Raw genomic sequence first — 17,789 nt, 5'->3', positions numbered from 1 at the left:
TGACCACAAGTTAAGGAATACCACAGTATCATAGGATCATAGAACTAGAGCTGGTCTCAGAAGCCACCTAGTCCAACTCCCTCATTTAATAGAAGAAACTGAAGGCCAAGGGTGACATATCCAAGGTTAGACAGATACTAAGTATCAAAAGCCAAATTTTCGCTCAGTTTCCCTAACTCTGGAGCTAGTGCTCTTTCTACTATGCCACACTGCTTCTAAAGAATTAAAGTAGAGGGGTAGCCAGGGAGCAATAGGAAGGGGGGAAGAGTGAACATTATCAGTGAAGAATTTTGCAACCAAAGATGCATTAAGGATGTCAGAGATAAATGGAACTAGAAAAGGTAGGTCAGTCATGTAGCAAGGGGCACCAGTAACCACTGGAAAGTCTGAATGTCTTGGTGCATCCATGCAATCCCAAGAGATCCAGGGAGGGAGGCTTCCAGCTTCTAATTAGGTAGGCCATCTATGGAAGGGCATGTAAACAAACTGCACAAAATAAGAGGACATGGATGGATTATCAGTCAATGTTGTAAAAGGGAATATCTGCCTCAGTGAAATTAAAGATCTATCAAAGTACTTTCAAGGCTCTACAGCCATAAAAACTTGGCTTTGACTTTGAAAGACAGACAGACTCTAGACCAGGGTTGGGGAACCTGCAGCCTCAAGGCCACCTGCAGCCCTCTAGGTCCTTAGGTACAGCATTTTGCCTGAGTTCAAGTTTTATGGAACAAATCCTTTTTTTAAGGAGATTTGTTCTGTGAAGTATCAAAGGGCCACACTTGAGGACCTAGAGGGCCACATGTGCCCTCGATGCCACAGGTTCCCCACCCCTCATTTACTCTGAACAAATAGTGCAGTCACTTGGTCTGAGGATTCTAACTCTTCCAGATAGCCTTTAAATGGTCTTCCACATTTGTATAGTGTTGTTCTGGCCAGCTGCAGGTATACACACCTGGCTCTGAATGGGTCTATTTTTTCATAAGACTCCATAACATACAATGTAGTTTAGGTCTTTTTATTTAGTCAACTCCCAAATATCTATACTGATGAAAGGGGTCGTGTGGTTGTATAGAAAATCCTCAAGAAGTGCACATTCAGAAAACATTTCTTCTTGGCTATTGTTATGGTTATCAGGCATTTGAGGCTTCAAAAAACATCTAATTATTAGTCATTTAATAAGCAAGCAATTTTATATATTATCTACAACAGGATAACATCAAGAAATGACTACAGATTCATTTCAATATGCTGGATAAGAAATCATTCTTTGAATTTGGTAGCCTCTACTTTGAAATGATTAAAACAAAAACCTTTTCATGGGTATGCTTCACCACCCTGTCCTAGCCCACCATAAATAGATCAGTAGTGCTAATAACTTGTCCAAGGGTAGAGAGCTAATTCAGGGGTGGTGCATGTTCTAGAATCAAAGCCTCTAAGTAACAAGAGCAGTGCCCTTTCCACTATTCCTAGCCTTACCTTGTTACTATCCTGCCAAGATATGTTTGCTCTCTACTCCTGATTCCCTCTGCTTATTTTAGTGATGTCTAGATTATCTTAGATTGCTACTGAATGTAAAAGTCCTCCACTGGAACATTATTATGCTCTTACAACTGCTTGACTAAAAGCAATACAGGGAAAAAAATCTAATATTAGCTTTTCTCTTCAAATCTGAAATATTTTTCCATCAAAGTGTGATCTGTAAGCCTACAGTAAATGCCATATGGAAAAATTGGTATTGTAGCCATAACTATGTTTGATTCCTTGTCAAGAATTTTCATCATAGATGTCTTTTATAGAAGTTTTTTAAATGCAAGGTATTGCTTCAGTCTCTTTCTTCCCTAAATGCTAGCATGTGCTATATGACATGTACTATTATAACTGTGTTAGTTATAATAATACATTTGTGTTGTGTTCTGTGCTTTTAAAAGTAATTTCATATCTATTATCTCAAAGTCAAGGATATAAATAAAACCGAGAAACTAATGTTATCTAGTGTAAATGAGCCAAAGTTTGAGTCTGCACTATGTTTGCGGTCCTAAATATCATTTCCCCTTACTGATTCTCACTTAGACCAGCAAGGATAAATTAGGACTTTCAGTGAAGAATGTGGGTATTGGGACTGTTGAGCTATCTATTATTCACACAGGTGAATCTGGGACATAATGTAAATAACTCAAAGCAAGAGATTATCCTCAGATATTTTACATATGTCTTTTTAGAGTAGATTTGCCTTGTAATGTGGGCTTTGTTTAGTCTTAAGTTAAACATTAGCTTACCATAAGATGACAAAACTATTGAGAACAGTCAACCTTGGAGGACTTGTGGGAAGACAGGCACAGGAAAGTGTTATTGGTGGAATATAGTCATTTTGGATGATAATTTGGAAATACATAAGGACAATTACTAAACTGTCCATACCCTTTGATTCTATAATCATCTACTAGGCACATGGTCCAACTCAGAGAGCAAGGTCTTATGTATAGCAGAATTTTCATAGCAGCCCATTTTGTGTTAGCATAGACCTGGAAACCAATGAGTTTGGTCCCCAACCATTTGGGAAATGGTTGGATGTGGGTTTGTGTGTGTTGGCATATGAATGGAATGGAATAATGTCATGCAGTAAGCAGTGAGGGATATAAGGAATTTAGGGAAACATGACAAGATTTGTATGAACTCATATGGATGGAAATCAGCAGCATCAGAAGAACCCATTGGGTATGGTAATACCCACTCACTCCTACAATGTCACAAAAGAGAAGCTGACCTCTAAGTAATGGAAACACCAATGGAGGGCCCGGAACAGAAAATGAAACATATTCCCACCTCACAGCAGAAAGGCGAGGGACTCTGGGGCCAGAATGTTACACACTTGTGTAGATTGGTTGTTTATGCTTAACTCTTTTTCTTTGTTGCAAGGGAGAGGGTTCATTTCTTGGGAGAAAGGCAAGGGTGTATTTCCCAAAATGACCATGATACAGAAACAAAAGACATCTATAAAAGTTGTTAAAAAGCAGTGTTACGTTGCTTCCCTAGAGTATAGAGCATCCAGTGGTGAGGCAAGGAAGCCAAGAGGCCTGATGGGAGGAAATCATTCTTGAAATAAAGATGTACCTACCAATTATCCAAAGAGTAAGAAATCCCAACATATATAAAATCAAGAAGTGAGTTCTTTGTATCAAAAAAAAATGAGAGAAAATAATTCAAAGCACTTTCCTTTTCGTTAATTGTCTTTGGTTGATGTTTTGAAAACTGTTTTGACAATTTTTTTCTATTTTCCTTTTTTAGCTTTGATCTTGTGGCCATTGGAGGGATTTCAGTCACCTTGATCTTTGACCGCTCACCGTTCTTGTCTGAGAAAAGGACCTTCTGGTTGCCTTGGAACCAATTTATAGTAGTGGAGAAAGTGATCATGCAGAGAGCTACTGCCCCTTCTCCATCCTGTGACATCTCAGGCTTGATGAGCCCAAACCCAATTGTGCTCCCTTCTCCCCTCACATCATTTGGAGGCTCCTGTCCTGAGAGGGGAACTGTTGTTCCAGAGCTCCAGGTAGGCAAACTGTCTTAGGAGTTATGAAAACTACATTGTATTGACAGTGGTGATAAGGGAGGGGAAAAGCTGTGACTTTTGCCTGTGCACCGGTCATATAGTATGCTATCTTTCGTATGTGAAAATGACATTTTAGCCAGGGCCCCAAATAATTAATGGTGTGCATTCTCAAGACAGAGAGTAAGGGCTCACTGTCCATGGAATAGAGAAAAGCTAATTGACTCACATGGGAATCATTAACCTAATCAACACCATTATCTCATTCTCTGAGCTAACCAGATATAGATCTGTAATAATATCTGTCTGGTTAGCTCAGAGAGTGAGACAAATATAGATCTGTAATAATATAGTTGAGGCAGCTAGGTGGCACAGTGGATAGAACATTGGGCCTGGAGTCAGGAAGACTCATCTTTCTGAGTTCACACCTGTCCTCAGACACTTCCTAGCTATGTGACCCAGGGCAAGACACACTTAACCTTCTTTGCCTCAGTTCCTCATCTGTAAAATGAGCTGGAGAAGGAAATTGCAAAGCAGTATCTTTGCCAAGAAAAATCTTTAAATGGAGTCACGTAGAGTCAGACACGACAGAAATATAACTGAACGACAACAGTATGGCCTATGAGCATGGCCAATTTGTGGCCCTGAAATTGAAGTCCGTCCAGAAATCCAACTCCGAGCCTGGTTCTCCCCACTCTCTCTCTAGTACTCTCTAGTACCTCAGATAACCTAGTGATCAGTGATCAGTAGTTCTCAGACTCTTGTTGAGGTGAAAGTTAAATTGAGTTTTGAGTCTTTCTACTCACCTGTTATTGAAACAGAATTTAGAAAAAAGCAATTCTCTAATTGCCAGACTAATTCCTCCTGCAAATAAGACAAAATTGACAGTTTTTGCCTTCAAGGTTGTGTTGAAACTTTAATCAAGAAACATTTATTAAGCACTAGCTATGTTCCAGGCACGGTTCTAAGTGCTGGGAGCACAAAAAGAAGCTAAAGAGTGCCAGTCCTCAAGGAGCTTGCAAAGATGCAAACCAATCTATTCAAAGCAAGACAAATAGGAAGTAATTAACAAAGGAAAGGCAAAAGAATTAGGAGGAGCTGAGGCTGGCTTCTAGTAATATATGGGATTTTAGCTGGGACTTAAAGGAAGCCAGGCAGATCAGTAGGCTGAGCAGAGGACGGAGAACATTCCAGGCATCAGGGATAGCCAGAGAAAATGCTTTACTTTGTTGGACAGATAATTCCTTCTTCTGATTGGAGACTAGGTAGAATAGGTTTTCCACTCAGATGAAGATCTCTTCCTACTGGTTAACAGTGTCCAGAGGTCTTAAACTAGACAAGAGCATTGCCCAGTGGAATCAGCCCACGTATATCTGTCCCTGGTTTTCCCGTTGCTTTCTCCTAGGAAACCAGGAAGGAAAGAGCAACATAGCATTTGATAACCACCTTGATTTAGATGTCAGTGCCTTCATGGATATTATCAAAAAGTTTGGATCTATTTTAATAGAAGACTTGTTAAGTTAACCCTAGGATAGCACATCTCTGTAGGAAAATGCCATGCTCTTGGTCACGTCTGTCCTACTGCTACAATCTGAGAGGGATCAAATAGCTGTTTAATGAGCAGGAAGGACAGATGGGTAGTCAGCAGGCCTGAGAGGGGAATACCAGCCCTAGGAAACCACAGAATGACCAGGAATTCCCTGGCAAGAGGAGCTGTCATATGTTGGACCTCTAAACCCTGGCACGCATATATTGCTTCTCTAACAATGCGTAATCTCTGGGGGCTGCTTTGAAGTTGTCCAAACAATATGTGAAAAAGAGGACTGAAATAAGCACGCTGGTCATACTTGCCCTACATCAGATCATTTAGCACAGGGGCTATTTCTTAGACAGTTTTTGGAAGATGGACATCAGGGTAACTAGGATTTGACCTTAGTATTGATAAAGAAATAAAGGCCCAGCCTCAAGGACTCAGATGGCATTCTAACACAGCATCCAAGGGTTACATCCCAGTTTGCAAAGGCATTATTTACTTCCCACAGGTGCCATCTTATGGCAACTCATTCCCAGAATTTGATACTTACAAGCACAGTGAGATGTGAGCATACACTTTCATGGAAAATTTGGCCTTCAAGGCCATTCAAAACACTTACTTGTCAAGGAAGACAAGTTTCCCAGCAGCTATGAACATGAATTGTAGGGTAACTGTAATCCTTGTTAGAAGATATCATTGGATGAGCTTGCTTTCCAGGTCTTTAGTCTTGGAGAGCTAAGCCTGAATAAGGATTACAGAAAGGGATTTGCAATTTATATCTCAGAGCCTAACAAGAAGAATGTGTGCATGTGTGTGTGTGTGCACGCGTGTATGTGAGTGCATGTATGTGCACATGTGTGAATGCATGTGTGTGTAAGAGAGAGATTTCTGAATGGGATCCAGAGCATGGAATTTCTGCACATCTAGCATGTGAGCATGTCCACTTCCTATGAGACAGTTGTGGGGAAGATGCGTGAAAAACGGCCATTGTTCTTGCCTACAGACTTCCTGGGTTGGAGGCAAAGAAGATGGTTCTCATTTGCAGATCTGATCTCAAGTCAGGAGATAAACTCAAAATATCTTGTGTCAACATGCTTCTCAATCAGTTAATCAACAACCATGTATTAAGCATCTACTATCTGCCAAGCACTTTGTTGCTAGGTATAAAAAATACAAAAGTCAAACAGTCTGCGCCAAGCTTGCATCCTCCTGCAATGCACGGCCATTGAACAGATGTGCAATTATTGTCACTCTGTGCTGCCCACCTAACAGAAACTGATCTATTGCTTCTGTGTCAGGTTGTACAGGAGGAGATCCCTATCCCATCCAGCTTTGTGAAGCTAAGTTACCTGAGCAGCAGAACCCCAGGCTACAAAACCCTGCTCCGAATTCTTCTGACTCACTCAGCTATTCCCATGGGGATGTTCAGAGTGCACCTCACTGTGACTGTGGAAGGTCGTCTCATGCAGAAGTGGTTTCCTGCTGCAATCAATCTTGTCTACACATTTGCCTGGAACAAAACCGACATCTATGGGCAAAAGGTTTCAGGCCTGGCAGAGGCAATAGGTATGTAATTAACAATGTTCAGTTGTCCTGATGAATTAATTTGTATTTACACTGATTGTGACTCCCAGTCATTTAATGGGTTGGTGGCAACTGGGGTTTGAACATTCCACAGGTTAAACTCAAGTTCCCTTTTCATTCAGTCAATCAATAAGTATTAAGTGCCAACTCCATGCCAGGCACTGTACTACAAAAGAGGCAAAAGATAGTCCCTGCCCTCAAGGAGCTCACGATCTAATGGGAGACACATTGTACATTTACAACCTGTAAACAAATGTATACAAAAAAGCTATGCACTGGCTAAATAGGATGTAATTAACACAGAAAAGGCCCTAGATTAAGATTAATTCATATAGAAGGCCAGATTTTTAGTTGGGATTTGAAGGTAACTCGGGAGGTCAGCAGGTGGAGCAGAGGAGGGAAAGCATTCCAACCATGAAGGACAGCCAGAGGAAAGGCCCAGAGCCTTTGGAGTGTTCTTGTTAACAAGGAGACCGGGGTCACTTAATTGAAGACTATGTGTGGAGAAGTAAGATGTAAGAAGAATGGTAAGATAAGAGGAAGCCAGTTTATGAAGGGCTTTGAATGTCAAACAGAGCACTTTGTATTTGATCCTGGAGGCCATAGGGAACCACCGGTGTTTCTTGAGGGGCAGGGGTGACATGGTCAGATCTGTGTTTTAGGTAAGTCACTTTGAGGACTGAAGGGAGGAGTACAGAGAGACTTGTGGTGGGCAGACTCCCAGCAGCTATTGCAGTAGTTCAGGTATGAGCTGCACCAGGGTGGTGGCAGCACCAGAGGAGAGAAGGGGGCATTTTCGAGAGATGCTGCCAAGGCAAAGCTGACAGGCCTTGGCAACAGGTTTTCTTTAGGCTTTTTGCTGTCAAGCAAACCTTGTCATGTTGGTTACAGGTCAGTGATGCTGCATGACATCCAACTTCTCGCTGTCTCTAAAGTTAAATGTCACCTTCTAACCATGACCTTGGGCTTGTCATTCCTTTGGTCAGGTTTCTGGGCCTGACATTTACTCTGTCTTTTCTACTTAGCAGCTACAGCGTTCTAACTGAGGAACAGCTCCATTTCACGTTTCTGTGGGAAATGCTTAGCATCCTTCAACTTGTAACTTAGGCTTCATGAGAAATTGTTACCCTTTAGTGTTTCTTTTGCTTCAGTATTTTAGGTCTTAGAAATTGTGGAACTGGAAGGAACTTTGGTCAGTGAGTCAGTCAATAAACATTTATTAAGTGTGTACTATATGCCAGGTACTAAGCAATGGAGATACAAAGAAAGGCAGCAACGTTCCTCGCCCTTGGAGAGCCTACACTGTAATGGAGGAGACAGTGTAGGACCACGCAGATAAATACAGGAAGGTGACCTTAGAGGAGGCTGCAGAAGCTAATGTTTGGACCAGTTCCTGAAACAAGTCAAAGGAGGGGGTGAGACAGCAGTAAAAAGTACAAAAAGGGGAGGTGCAGTGCCTTGTGGGAGAAATAACAAGAAAGCCAGTGTCCCTGGCTTATAAAGTGCATGGAAGAGAGTACAGTGTAAGAACACTGGAAAAGTAGGAAGGGGCCAGGTTGTGAATGTCTTTCAATACCAAACAGAGCAGTTGATATTTGGTCCTAGAGGTAGGAGGAGTTAAAATTCCTACACCCTCCTATTGAAAGGGCTGGGGGATGGAATGGTCAAATTTGCACTTTAGGAAAATTGCTTTGGCAACTGAGTGGAGGCTGGATTAGAGAGGGTCAGGACTGGAGGCAGGCAGATCTTCAATAATAGGTCAGGTGAGAAATAGCATTTTATGATGGGCAGGGTCTTTCTTCTTCCTAACAAACCTGGGAGGCAGGTAGTAGGTGTTCAGTTTTCTCTATTTCACAGATGAGGAAACTGAGGTTCTTGAGAAGTTAAGTAACTTGCCTGTGGTCACACAGGCAGTTATTGTCTAACTTGAATCCAGGCAAGTCCAATGCTCTTAATAGGACAACCTATTTCTCAGAGTGATTGAGCAATCAGTTAAGCAATAAGCATTTATTAAGTGCTTACTATGTATGTGCCAGGCACCATGCTAAGCACTTGGGATACAAAAAGAGACCAAAAAAACCAGTTCCTGTCCTCAAAGAGTTTACAGTCTAATGGGGAAGACAGCAAGCAAATATATACAAAGGGAACTATAGACAGGATAAATAGAAAATGATGGAGAGAGGGAAGGCACTGGTATTAAGAGGGATTGGGGAAGACTTGCTGTTGAAGGTGGGATTTAATTGGGACTTCAAGGAAGCCAGGGAGGTCAGTAAGTAGAACTGAGGAAGGAGAGCATTCTAAGCAAGGAGTATGGTCATAGAAAATGCCCAGAGCCACGAGATGAAGTGTCTTGCTTGTGGGGCAACTAGAAGGATGATGTCACTGGATCAAAGAGTATACACATGTCAAGAAGTAAGATTTAAGAAGATTGGAAAAGTAGGATGGGACAGGTCATGAAGGACTTTGAATGCCAAGCTGAGCATTTTGTATTTGCTCCTGGAGGCAATGGATGGCCCATGGAGTTCGTTGAGTAGGGAGTGACATGATGGAACTTACTCTTTAGGAAAATCACTTTAGTGGCTAAATGGAAGATGGATTGCAGTGAGGAGATACTTGAGATGAGGAAGGTCATGAAAGACTGAAGATGGTTATGAAGTAGAATCAGGAAGACGTGTGACTTTGGAAAGAGTCACTTAATCTACGTCTAAAATTGGACCCCATTGAGAGGGGTTGGGCTGGATGACGTCTGAGGTCCCTTCCAGCTTCAGAGCCAAGATCCTATGATTTCCTGAAGATCCCCTGAGAGATCTCCTTGAGATCCTATGATTCCCTAGAGATACCTTAGAGATTGTATGATTGCTTGAAGATTCTCTGAAAAGCCTATGATTCTCTGGAGGTCCCTGGTCTGGAACCAAGAGACGGAGTGTCTTGTTCATATAACTGCAGAAAGGCTAATGTCTATCACTGAATTGAAGAGTTCATGGTGAGACTGAGGTGTGTCATTGTCAGCTCTTAACTACGACAGAGGTTGTATGAGGTAATCTCTAAGGTCCCTTCCATCAATGGTCATGGGCTCTGGAGTTAGAATACATGAGTTCAAGCCTGCTTCAGTGGTGTCACCACTTCCCTTCTGTGTACCTTGGTTTCTGCCTCTGGAAAATGAGGGGTTGGCCTAAAAGACCTTTGTGGATCCTTCCATCTCTGGGTCTAGGATCCTAGTTGTGACCCTGGATGAGTCCCTTCCCTTCTCTGGGCCTCAGTGTCCTCCCTTGTAAAATGAGAGTTTAGATTAGGTGGCCTCTCAGGTCCCTTCCACCTCTACACCTAGGATCATATGATCATAGGAGCTGGAACTAGAAGCACTGCTGCTTGGTGTTGTCCTTCATTTTTGAAAAGGGCCAAAATGGCATCACTCTGTCAGGATCAAGGTACGGTATGTCCAACAGTGACTGATCAGATGAATATGAGCTCAGAAAGCTCTACCAAAGGTTGGGCATGAATAATCCACGTGAATATTTGGAGTGGAAATGTCTGTAAATTTGTGCATCTCACATTTCTTTTGAGCTACTGCAATTCTGCTTTGCTCATAGAGCACAGTGCCATGGCATGATGTGCTCATGCCATGCTGAGCAATCCTGTGCCAGCATCTCTCATGTCTCACAATCATTTCCAAAGTTCTTCAGAGAGACATTGAGAGTTTTCTTGTATCATTTCTTCCAACCTTCATATGAGTGCTTGCCTTGGGTTCTCTGTAAAACAGGTTTTTAGTTAAACATGTACATTTGGCATTTGAACAGTATGGCCAGCCTACCTGGATCGCACCCTCTACAGGAGAGTTTGGATGCTTGACAGTTCAGCTCGAGACAAGACCTCAGTGTTTTGGTGACTGGGAAAGCACAAGAGCATCATCCATGATCCAGAACCGAGGCAAGCACGCCATTGATACTGATGAATTTCTCTAGGCAAAAAAATTTTGCTATAATCATCCATAAGCCCTCATGCTAGACTGTATCAGAGGCCTTTGCCAGAGCAATGAAAATTGTGTACAGGCCTCTGTTCTGCTTCTTAGGTTTATCCTGGAGCCATCAGACAGCAAGCTCCATATCAACCGTTCCTCGGCCATTTCTGAAGTTACACTGCCTCTCGGGCAGATGACCATCTTCCAGCTGAAGGATCACCCTGTTAAGGAGGACTCTAGCAAGAATGTCACCAACCACAACTAAGAGAGAGACCCCCCGCCTCATGATTGCCACATTTCCTTTTCCATTGCAGAGACAAACCATAGAGGCATCCTTGAGCTCCCGGGGGATAGCCTTTTCTTGCCATACAACCCAGAAGACTTCAGTCAGCTTTTTTTATGAGCAGTGGACCCCCTGCCTTCTAGATTTCTGTTGGAATGGATTCAGTACTAGGTGCTTTGCCATAGAGGAACCTAATGACATTCAAAACCTCTTCTTCAGTTGGAAATTCAGCTACAGAGAGATTGACATCAACCTGATGTATGAGGTCCCTTCCAGCTCTAGACCCAGAATCCTATGATCATAGGAATTGGAACTAGAAGCACTGTACAGGCTATTGGAATGCAAACTGCAAGAATTACTATGAGAAATTATACTCTTAAAATGGAATCATTGGAATCAGTGATTCTAATGGCTGATTGGACAGTAATAAGATCAATATGAGAAAGACCTCCATCCATCAAGAAGGAAATAAAATCCTCCCAAAGGTCACAAGACAAAGTCCAAGGTCATTGCTTTGGGTCTTAAATGCTCTAAGGTTTTGGAACAGGAAAGGCCTGACACTCTCATTTTTGAGGTAATAAACCTGAGGCTTAGGTGTTAATCCCCCAAGGTCATCTAGCTAGTTCAAGTCAAAGCTCTTCTGCCTCCATGTCCAGTGCTCTTGGTCCTTCACTACCATGAGCTGATCTAACTGGAAGCCCATGTGATGCTCAGACATGGCAGAATTTGCCCATTCTTATCTTCCCTGTTTTCAATGAAGGCATAATATTGAGAAATAATTTGATTTCATTTAGTTTCTTTCTTTTCTGCTTGCAAAACAACGTAAAGAAGGTTTAATTGTTCACTTAGGTCTGCTGCTGGAATTTTCATGCAGCCTTACAGAGTTTGACAAACTGGCTTGCTCAGAGGCTCTGATCTGCATCCATTATGCGAATTTTGTCAAAATAATTCCCTGTGTCCGGGTGCATTATCAATATGTAATAATACATTCTGCACAGACTTCATTTTAATTAAATTAAATGGCAGCCATTCGGAGTCTTGAAAGTTCAGGAAATCAGCCATCCACTTTCAGTGCTGCTGCTCTAAACAATTCTATTAGTGTTCAAGGTTATTGGCAACAACAATTGCAGAATTCTTGAGTACGGTTCTTTGGCAAGAAGGAGCACTGGCTGTTTCAGTGACAACCCCCTTCCTAAGGGTTCGCTGCACACAGGAGCCTGCTGCAACTGCCTGAGAGAGAATGAGGCTAGACTTCATAGGAAAAAGCAGCAAAGTTCTGGTTAATTTATGCATACAAAATATTCCTGTGGAAGATGCCTTAGTGGTGAGAAATTTCCCTTCCGTCAAATGTATATCTTACCACAAAAATAACATCTGCTGATATTGTTTGTAACATGACCTACTTAAAACCATCCCTAGCTAAGAGCCCCAATATTTTGCTTTCAAAAGCCCCCCTCCAAGGTGAATCTGCCAGCCCTCTCCATCATTTAAGAATCAGCAACCCAATCTCTGCAGTAGTCAAATCCAGTGCCCCAATGAGGCACATGATAGATAGTCAGCGATTGATCTGGTACTCAAGATGTGAAGTAAGTAGCACTGTCAATCCTGGCCAGTCTAGTCCATTCCTACCTTTCCCACATGAGCCCCACTGTCATCCAAGCCCACCTCCAGGTAGCTCTTGCTTGATTTCAGGTATTGCCTACCTTTGGCTATGTGCAGCCCTTCCACCCTTTCTCTTCCCCTTAAATCCCGTGTTGAAATGGCCTGTTATTTCCATAGCATCTCTGAGCTGTGGCTGCTAGCCTTAGTTAATCTCTTTTTGCTCAGTTAAATTCATCTGCTGTTTCTTGAACCCCAATGAACTTCTGACTACTTGCCAGCCCAGCCCTGCTTGCCTTGCAGTAGAACTCCCTTATTTTTGGACTTCTGCAATCCTTCCAATGTGTTCCTTTGTTTTCTAAGGAAATTCAGTCTGCTCCCCCCCCTCATCCCCTACTAGCAACCCTGTCCCCAATTTTAGAAGTATTTTCTTTGAAATGCAGAGGAAAATATCCCCTTATTTCCACATTAGAGAAGTCATTGGATCATAAAGACAGTGAAATTAATGCAGGATCTCAGTTTCCATTTTAGAATGGAAGGGTTCTCCTACCAAGAGAAGAGGTAAAGAAAGAAACTGAAGACTATAAGTACTGGATAATAAACATATAGTAGGTCTTCTGAGGACTGAAGAGAGTCTGTCAGATCTGTGGAACGCAGGAAGGCAGTCTTCATTGTGGCCAGCTGCAGCATTATCCTCCATAGCCCCTACAAACCATATAAACTGCAAGGGAAGTGTTCCTTGAATACTCTGAAAGCAAGGAAGATGGGATTCAAAGAGGCAGATGGAAACCCTGACCAATGTCATGAGGTTAGAAGGTGGAAGAGTGTCTACAGAAGAGAAAGAAAAGAAAAAGGACCACTTGACATTTGGCGCTAAGACACAAATCTGAGGCTCTTCCAAAAAGCAAGGAAGTCTTCGATGAGGAAGCAGCTACTATTCTCCCATGCCAGGGAAGCTCTCAAAAATAAATTCTGAAAGTTATGGAGAGAAATAAGAAGGGGAAAGGGTGTTGTGTAAAGAGATGAAAGACACCAATCATCCAGTTTGACAAGTCTTGGGGATATCCTTTGTCTCATCCTGAATACATACCCCAAAAATACAACAGGCAGACCTTTTTGTTATTTCAGGTTGACCAGTGGCTGTCTTCATGCCCCTCAAACCCAGAGTCCCCAAGCACTTCCATTAGTCTCTTCTTCCTTTGACCCAGCAGCACCTGGGGATCCATATCCTTCATTGGAAGGTGGGCAGCCATTCTTGATTTTTAGTTTTCAGTGGTCATATTTCTTCTCTTTCTCCTATGGATCTCATTTTTTCCATCCTCCAGTCTCCTAAGAAGTCAGTATTTTCTTCAGGTTCTTTTTTCTCAATTTTTTGTATTAAAGCCTTTCTTTCATCATTGTTGTTATTTTAGGGGATGCTTTTTTCCCCTTGATTACCTGGAGAGTGAAAAAAAGTTTCTTGAGCACCTTTATTTCCTCTTCTAGGAAAAAGACCAACCTGAACTTTGAGCATTAGTCATAGCTCTTTGGTCATCACAAAGAAACAAACAAAATAACCAACAAGCATCACACCGCCTCCCCACCCCCCAGTGCCCCACCCCGTAGCTAGTCACTACAAAATTCCTCCTAGTTTCTTTACTTGTTGAAAGTGAGATCCTGAGTCCTCCCTTGGTTTCCTACAAGTTCCATTGGAGAAGTGATCTGAAAAACCTGAAGTGCTATGTGAAGGCTCAACAGGAAAGGTCTTTGCCAACTAGGCAATCTGGGAACTGTTTTACAAAAGAGGACTTTAAAGGATGAGTAGGTATTTTGTAGACAGAGGGGATGGGAGTGGTGATTCCATTCACAGGCAACACTGTGAGCAAAAGGGGGGCCATAGAAGATCATAGGGCATAGGATCATAGGGAAAGTGAGTAGTCCAGCTTGTCCAACCAGTGCAGGAGTCAGGAGGACCTGAGTTCAAATCTCACCTCAGACACTTGACACTCACTAGCTGTGTGACCTTGGGTAAGTCATTTAACCCCAATTGCCTCATCCTAGGTCATCTCCAGTCATCCTGAGGAATATCTGGTCACTGGATTCAGATGGCTCTGGAGGAGAAGTGAGGCTGGTTACCTGCACAGCCCTCCCTCACTCAAAACAAGGTCAAGTGCAAGTCATGTCATTATTTCTCTGATGGCATGGTCTTCTTCAGCAATGAAGGATGAACACATAGCAACGCATAGCAATGTGAATCTCCATTCCCATTCTTGTCTCCCACAGTCAGGTCCTTGGTATGCTGGGGTTCAAACAAAATGCATAATCAGTCCTCCATAAAATGCTAATGGCTGCTCAGCCCATTTCCGTTCTGCCTTTGTTTTAAGCCCCAGGCTGAGCTGTCACCGTAGCAGTCAGAGAGCCATTGAGGGCATACTCAGCAAAGTAACTGTGATTTTCTTTTCATCAAATACTGCAAAGCAAGGATGTGTGGTTTACTACAGCCTGATTCATGGAGAAAGAGACCCTAAGCTTGCTGCCCATTGGCTTTGCTCTGGAAGAGCTACTCACCTCCCTCCCTGAGTGAGCCCCTGCCTCCTCAGAAGCTGACTTTGAGCTCCTGCATGACATCAGCACTGGCTGCTGCGGTCCATGGTCCATCGGAAAAAATCTGCCTTGTTCCTCTGAGCACATCCCAAAACATCCCTTCAAGTTGACTGGGATTTTGGACAATTTTCAGTATAAATTATAATGTTATTAGCTCACAGGGCTTCCTCGAGAGAAAGTAAATCTAATAAAAATTAGAGAGCCTTTATTAAGTGGCTGCCTCATTGCTATTTGCTGTGGCTAGGGGAAAAATAATCGAATTGTGGGCTTTGCAGTTAATGCACTTTTCCATTTGGGACTAGAGAGCAATTCTGAGAGAGGAGATGAGGAGCAGAGAAGCCTCTATCTCTTCCTGAGTGACCCTCAGATGACTTTGCTCCATATACCTCATAGGAGTTGATTCCCTTTGCCATGGAATTGAGAGACCCGTTAGCTGCTACTGAGGAAGAAAGAGGACTCAGTCGTAGCACTCAAAGTCAACAAGTCAAGCCATGTATTTGCAAAATGAAACATGTCCTTTTCAGAAGAATCACCGACCTTTTAGGCAATTCATAAATCAGCAAGTACTTGTTAAGCAACTGTTGTGTGCAAGGCCCTGTGGATACAAAGACAGAATGAAGTAGTATCTTCCTTTGGTGGGTTTATGGGTCCAGGGCAAGAGGCAGCAATCATCAGGAATGCTGAGGGGAAAGAGCAGATGAGTTGCAGGAAAGCTATCATTATTTTGGGCAACATCTAAAAGGCTTGATTAATAAATTAATGAATGAAAAAGAGCTTATTATATGTCAGTCATCCCGCTAAGCTCTGGAAACACATGTATAAGTAAACAAGTCCCTGCCCTCAAAGAGATTATATCCTCTTGGAGGAAGAGACAACTCCAGACTCCCAAGGGCAAAGTCCAGGTTCTGGTGGGAGAGGGATAAGGTGAATGGCCAAAGTATAGGCATTTTGTAGTTTGGGAATGACTGGGAAGTTAGAAACACCAAGATGCCCTGAAGCATTCTCATCACCTAACCAAGATTATTCCAGCAGAAGAAACCATGTCTGTTGTTTGTCTTTCTAGTATAACTTAAATGTGAATATATTACATGCAGTTCAAAAAGGAAAATGTTAAGGATCTCAGAAAAGAGAGGGCCTTCTGTTACAGGGACCTGTTCCTAGCAACCTACCTCTACAGCCCTTCATTTGTCCACATGTGCCACCACTCACTTATATTTAAGCTTTTTTGTTATCTTAGCTTGAAGAAGAAAAGACTGAAGTCAGTCCAAGACATGAGGTTGTTGTCCTCAAATATGTGAGTGTCACATAGAAGAGGGATTATTCTCATTTTATGTAACTCCCCAAAACCAAATTTATACCATTGAAAATTACAGGGAGGCATATTTCCATTCTGCTCTAACTAAGACTGACAGTGGAGCAAATTACCTTAGGAGGTAGTAAGCTTCCCATGACTGAATGTGTTAGAGGATCAAATGAGACATTTGTAAACTGCTTAGCACAGTGCCTGGCACAGAGTAGGCCCTGTGTTTATTCCTCCCCTTCTCCCTAGAGATAAGATTCCCATGTTTGGTGGAAAATTGGACTAGGTCGCCTCTAAGGGTCCCTCCCTGCCCTAAAGTTCACTAAGTCTCAGCATCTTTCTGTATTACAATGGAGTGGACAATGGCAAAGTCATCTGCTCAAGATCATCAGTGGAAGGTGCTCGTTCCACTAAAATAATTCCTAGCCCCTCAAGGACTTATTGGATGGACCAAAAACAGTCTATACCACGTGACAAACTTGAGTGTTCAGCTTGTCCACTTATAGCTAGGTCAGTCTTTAGACAATAGACACCCAACACAGTCTTTCCAGCTGCATTAGAGCTTGGCACTCTACTGGCCTAGCCATTAAATTTCCAGGGTCACCTCCATGCCACAAGGAGACATTAGAAGAGAATGTTATTGATGTGGAATGCATTATGTAGATTATTTCCAGCTGTTTTCTATTCTTAATTATGTTTGGCTGGGACTAATATAAAAACAAGTTCCTGTTCCCTAAGCATCTAACAACTGATTGGGTGACATTTGGGGGGATGGAGGAAACCAGTGTGCATGCTGGGTGACACAGGGAAGTCCAGTGGAGCCTAAAAATGGACCCCTGGCAATCCAATATGTCAATAAACTCCATGTTGATAACAGAGAGCTTTGTTTTTGTAATTCTAGACATCCTTTGGTTTATCTGCAGTCCACTTCCCCCTAAACTCACAACTCACTTTTACTCAACCAGCCATCTTTTTTTTCTGCTGCTCAAAGCCAAAAAACACAAAGCAGTTTGATTGAATTTTTCACTTCTCAACCACATTGCACTGGCCCTTGTTAGAGTCAACCTTTCTGCCCAGTTTGCATAACATAGTGGTAAATGAAGGGACTGGGTTCTCTAAAGACAGCTGCCAGTTGGGAAGGAGTAGGTCCACACACACACAAAAAAATAGCAAAGCACTAGTGGGGGCTGTTTGAGACTGCAAGGGGCAAGGAAGACAGCTGCTGGGTACCTAGTGTGATGAGCCACTACTCTGAGGCTTTGCCACACTAAGTGTATATGAGCAGCTCTAAATTTGAGAGTCTGAAATTCAAGGCTTTGGCAGGTAGCCTCAAAAAACAGGTTTCCCAAAGGGGACCATGATAAACAGAACTTTCTCTGTGTGAGCTCTGTGAATTCCACTACC

The 17,789-nt window shown here is 42.5% G+C and overlaps 1 protein-coding gene across 2 annotated transcripts in view; it reads left to right on the top strand.

The window, feature by feature from the left end:
- The window catches only part of TENM1 (teneurin transmembrane protein 1), a 773,658-nt gene that overhangs the window by 653,651 nt on the left and 102,218 nt on the right, over positions 1-17,789 (top strand). For both annotated transcript variants that reach the window (XM_072626495.1, XM_072626494.1), the window contains 2 exons: positions 3,286-3,547; positions 6,377-6,644. In XM_072626495.1, the coding sequence (XP_072482596.1) occupies positions 3,286-3,547; positions 6,377-6,644 (530 nt within the window). The remainder of the gene's footprint in view (positions 1-3,285; positions 3,548-6,376; positions 6,645-17,789) is intronic.

This window comes from Notamacropus eugenii, chromosome X, assembly GCF_028372415.1.
Source record: "Notamacropus eugenii isolate mMacEug1 chromosome X, mMacEug1.pri_v2, whole genome shotgun sequence".
NCBI classification, from domain to species: Eukaryota; Metazoa; Chordata; class Mammalia; order Diprotodontia; family Macropodidae; genus Notamacropus; species Notamacropus eugenii.
Note: the sequence above shows the minus strand (reverse complement) of the source record. Positions and strands in the feature narration are given on the sequence as shown.